This window comes from Bactrocera latifrons, unplaced genomic scaffold (assembly GCF_001853355.1).
Source record: "Bactrocera latifrons isolate USDA-ARS-PBARC rearing strain unplaced genomic scaffold, ASM185335v1 scaffold_12, whole genome shotgun sequence".
NCBI classification, from domain to species: domain Eukaryota; kingdom Metazoa; phylum Arthropoda; class Insecta; order Diptera; family Tephritidae; genus Bactrocera; species Bactrocera latifrons.
In genome coordinates, this window is record NW_017534630.1 from 195265 (window position 1) to 200649 (window position 5385).

At 35.2% G+C, this 5385-nt stretch overlaps 1 protein-coding gene across 1 annotated transcript; it reads left to right on the forward strand.

Moving 5' to 3' along the window:
• The first annotated feature begins 2012 nt into the window (after positions 1-2012).
• Positions 2013-5385, forward strand: LOC108978220 (putative inorganic phosphate cotransporter). Its single transcript, XM_018948374.1, has 4 exons — positions 2013-2371; positions 2446-2582; positions 3259-4362; positions 4429-5385. The coding sequence occupies exons 1-4, from the start codon at positions 2311-2313 to the stop codon at positions 4657-4659; spliced, it is 1533 nt and encodes a 510-aa protein (XP_018803919.1). The 5' UTR covers positions 2013-2310; the 3' UTR covers positions 4660-5385.

The following is a 5385-nucleotide window of genomic DNA, read 5'->3' on the forward strand; positions in this document are numbered from 1 at the left end:
CGACATCGAAGAGGACTTCGATTTTTGCACGATTTGCAAGAAAAAGATGCCGAAGCACGAGAATCGTCAAAAAAGGAAGGTTACGACTCGCACTACAAATCCATGCTTAGGAATTTTCACAAAAAATAACTTTTATGTGACTTTTTAACCGAAATCAAAACTATGCCCAACATTCCCCACCTTCCCCTATATAACTGATCAGCGTGACGAGATCAGTTGAATTGACATGCCAATTTGTACGAATTCGGATCACTATAGTGCATAGCTAAAGATTAAGATATTTTAATAGCCGCTTAGTTAAAGATGTGCACTTTCTTAAAACGCATTACTTCACTTGAAATCAGAGCAAAGCTAGTGTAAAGGTCTTAATTCGCCGGCTGCCATATAAATATTTTTGATAATTTTCTTTTTATAAAAAAAAAATATCTGCGGACTAAATTTTTGCTTATAAATTTGTCACAAAAAGAGCACCTGCGAACTATAGTTTTAGAGGCACTGAAGTTCAAAAATTCAGATTTCTTTCGACTGTAAACTATAGTTTCCTATGGATGTCAAATTGTGAGAAAAAATTGGTACATAATAGAAATTACATATTTTTTAGACATCTCAAATACTATATAATATACTTTTACTTACATTTTCATCAATTTTATTAGAGCTAATATATCATTAAAAAAACTAGCAGCCAGCTCCTCTAACGCACGACAGTTTTGGACTATATTATTTATGGCTTTTCGAATGTCATTTAATTTGCTTGAGAACACATTAATGCAAACTTACCTTTTAAATTGCGGCAACGAAACAAATTTGAAACTTACAAATAACGGATGAAAAAGAATGCAGAAGCACACGCAGGCCACAAAGCTTGAGCAACCATTTTTGCAGCAAAATTTTCATAAATTTCATTTACACCTTTTGTAATTTTATGGACTTACACATAAAATTACACAAATACTTTCTTTACTCGGCTACTTAAGCTTTTTCACTATTTGTTCTTTTGCGTGATACTGAGGTAGCCAAATTTGTATGCGACTCTCACTATTGTATACACATTACACAAAGGCAATTAGCTTCTCTATGCTCCCAAAGATACACTTCTTCATTATACGAATATTGAATTTCACTTAAATATCACTTTAACTATAACCCACTTACATCAAGAATCAGAAATAAATTGAAATTTAACACACAATTATTCACAAACGCTCACACACGACAATATCCGAATTGACACTTACCAATTTCCGCCATTCGGCTGTGCTGCCACAGTATTCAATCGTTGCTCGCAATAGCGGCAGTAATGCCAATCGGTCACATTTGATTATTATAATCTGGAATTTTTTTACGAAATTTATCTATAAATAACTAATACAAATTTTCGTATTTTAATATAAAATATATTTTAAAGAGTTTTTAGTATGTGCATGTATATGTAGTTTAACTTAATCATAGAAAATTTTAACACCTTGGTAATTAAATATTTCCAAAAGTGCGCCAACAATCGGCATCACTGCTTGTAACTAGTTATGATTTTTTCATGCTACTCGCCGGAAAAGTTGCAAAATATCTTGATTTTGGGAAAATATTCTTCTTCGGGCTTTACAAAAAAAAAAAAAAAAAAAAAAAATTTGTATTCAAAAATATGCTGTGAAAACTATAAAAACATATGTATCCCTAATTAAAAAAAAAAAATAATAATAATACGGTTTTTTTTCCGCATTATACACAATGAGACCCTACTAATTCTACGAATAATTAATGGATTAAACTAAGTTTACTTATATATCTTTTCTTTCTTACGAGTCTCACACATTTAAAATTTTTTTGTATTCTAATTAACTCGGTTGCTGCTACAAAGTACTTCGCCGAAATATCGATAAATTACAAATGGGTAATACTATTTTTGGCGGGTGTGGTAGCGCCTACAGTTATCAGCTGTTTACCAATTCGCTTTGTTTATTTGCCCTATTCCTTCATTCCATTAATAGACAGAGATTTCAATTCGCTTATTGTTATATTGTTTTTGTGTGTTCTGTGTTGACGTATTTGGAAACGTATACAAAACTCATCATTTACAAAAGTGATGTGGAGTGTACTGCTGCGATTGGGTGGAAAAGTGCAAACTCGAGAAATTCTTTAAAGTTTTTATAGAATGGAGTATTGAGTTTCGCTAAGATAACAAAGTAACAAAAGAATTCCGATCACCATACGAGTTGCTGCCGACAATAGTTAAATTATTGTAGAAAATATTTGTGTGGGCGTATGTATCGTGTACATAAATGCAAGTGTAAGTCGTAGGTAGGCAATAAAATGGTTTTATGGTGTGACTGTTTCAATGGTGGCTATCAGCAAATTGATACTGCACGACAAGGTAAGTGAAATATACACATATTAATTGTTAGAGATAGCATTAATTACAAGCTGCTCATCAATTTTGTTGATTAGGTCCACGGTTTGGTATACGTCATCTACAATGTTTCCTCGCCTTTTGTGGCTTGGCAGTGGCTTATGCGCTGCGCGTAAATCTTTCTGTAGCCATTGTGGCGATGACAGATCAAAATGCCACAAATCCAGCATTTGAGGTAAGTACCTGCACGCATATTTAAATTTTTTTAAATGAAATTAGCAGCATATGGCGATGGTGGGTGTGTTAATTGGCTTATTTATTGCAAATTCGAAAATAAAGTAGCACCTTGATAGCAGAACGCTTTGTTTACGCTATTGCTCATCTAATGCATCAGCACTAAAAATTATCAGTAATATGTCAAGTACACATGAACATGTTGGCGGTATATATATGTATGTATGTATGTTTATGTGGTAGGCACAGTTTTACATAGTAACCGCGTTTCATAAGATAACTTCGAATAATTGTTTCTCATAATAAATAGTATATTTTCATTTATTTGTTCAGCAGTTTACCATATAAATTTTATTCAAAAAAGAAAATTCTGAATTTGTGGCTTTATACTGATAAAAAGCAGAAAATAAACGCAGTTGCCTTCTCATACGTCATTTTTTGTCATGCCCATGTTTGCACATATGCATTTAATAAAACAAGTAAAAATTGAGAAATACACTTTAAGACGGGAATATATCTACTTATATATGTATGTATGTATGTATATGCGAATGTATGTACCACCTATCTATAATTATTGTGTATTGTGGAAAATTTACATCTTATAGTTATACCGCAAACTAACAAAAAAAAAAAAAGAAAAAAAAAATCCTTATCACTTTTCTCAACTCTTGCAGGAGTACCAATGGGATGAGGGCATTAAGTCCTATCTGCTCAGCAGCTTTTTCTGGGGTTATGTCGTGACACAAGTGCCCGGTGGCTACATGGCGCACCACTATGGTGCCAAGTATACATTTTTTTTTGGTGTGCTTATATGCTCTTCGCTGGCCATTTTGACACCGTTAAGCGCCAAAATCGGAGACTGGCCTTTGGTGTTGGCGTTACGTGCCGCACAAGGTCTATCGCAAGGCATGATTTTTCCATCGACGCACACATTTCTATCCAAATGGGCACCAGCCGAGGAGCGTGCACGCCTCGTCAGCTACTGCTATTCGGGCGCACAATTCGGTACGGTTGTAATGTTGTCGGTTAGCGGTTATATAGCATCCTCATGGCTTGGTTGGCCCAGCATATTTTATCTCTCCGGTGTAGTTGGCATTTTGTGGTCATTCGTTTGGTTATTCTTAAGCGCCAGCACACCTGCGGAGCATCCATCGATTAGTGTAGCCGAATTGCGTTATATTGAATCGTCGGGACAAACACGTCGGCCTTCCGATGCTGGTCGTCAAAGCAGTGGCACACAAACACAACCACACAAATTACCATGGGCTCAAATATTCACTTCACCACCATTCCTAACGTTGATTTTTGTGCATTTAGCCAATAATTGGGGCTTCTGGACACTGCTCACCGAAATACCGACATACTTGAAGAATATTCTCGGTATGGATATACGCAGTAGTGGTCCGCTCTCCGCGTTACCATACTTTGCTATGTGTCTGCTGTCGTATGCCTTCATCTTCTTGGGCGATTTTCTGAATGCGCGCTATACAACGCGTCTATGGGTGTCACGAAAATTCTTCAACACCATCGGTCAATGGGTGCCCATGGTGGCATTGATCGGTCTGGGTTATATAAATGCCGGTGGTAGTGTTAAATTGGCTATAACATTGTTGACCATAGCAGTGGGTGCAAATGCGGCCACTTATCTAGGTTTTCAAGTCAACCACATTGATATCGCGCCAAATTTCGCCGGTACATTGATGGGCATTACCAATTGTGTGGCGAATGTGATAAGCATAATAGCACCGCTCACAGTTGGACTGATTGTGACAGATGAGGTCAGTGCCTGTTTTCTTCGATTTCATTGTGCATGTAATTATTGATATGTTTACTTTGTTTTACAGGAAAATCCCGCACAATGGCGTATTGTGTTTTATGTGAGCGCATTCTTCTATTTCGTCGGCAATCTGTTCTTCCTTGTCTTTGGTCGTACGAGTCCACAAAAATGGAACTTCCCACAAGGTCAACCAGCTGCTGCTGCAGGTCGTGGCGAAAACATTACATACAACGACGATGACATACACGAAATAACCGATGATGAGACTGCGCCTTTGAATCGCAATGCTGCGCCATGAGTCTATTAAGCCCATGACATGACATTTCATTTATTTCTCATTTTCGATTACACAAACATGAGTTTGGCTAAACATTTTAAATCTTTGTGATATAAAATATTTTCATTATTTCCAATATGTTTCTCAACGTGGAAGTAAATGCTTCCATGTCAAAGTAAAGGCATGAGCTGCATGTCACAACAGTTAAGCGTAAAGAATTTACAAAACTTAGGTGCATACAAATATATAGTATATACATAAATATACACACAAATAACGTAATTTATATATTAAAATAGATCTACGTGCATTTGTAAAATTAATTTCATGCTCGAAATGCAATTATAGGAAACTTAAGTAATATGTATTTATGATTTATGAACGAAAACATCGTTCCCTGCGAAAGCATTCGTGAAGTAACGGCTGATCATTCAATTTTTGCATGCAAATTATATTTACCATGACGTTGCCAGACTTCTGTTGAAATATTTTGTTTGAATATTTAACCAATCGATTTTTTTATTTTTATTTTTACGTACGTAAGTCAGCAATGTTTCGCAGTTATTGAAGTATGTATTTTAAATTAAATCAAGATAAATGTATTATAATCTAAATAAATATTTTGTCCTACTGTATACAATTTAGCGTGCGTAAGTGAACTTATAAATTATTCATTTCTGTATGTCAATGCAATAAAGTGTCTTTAATAATAAAATTCGCAAATAAATACGAAATATTGCAAAATTG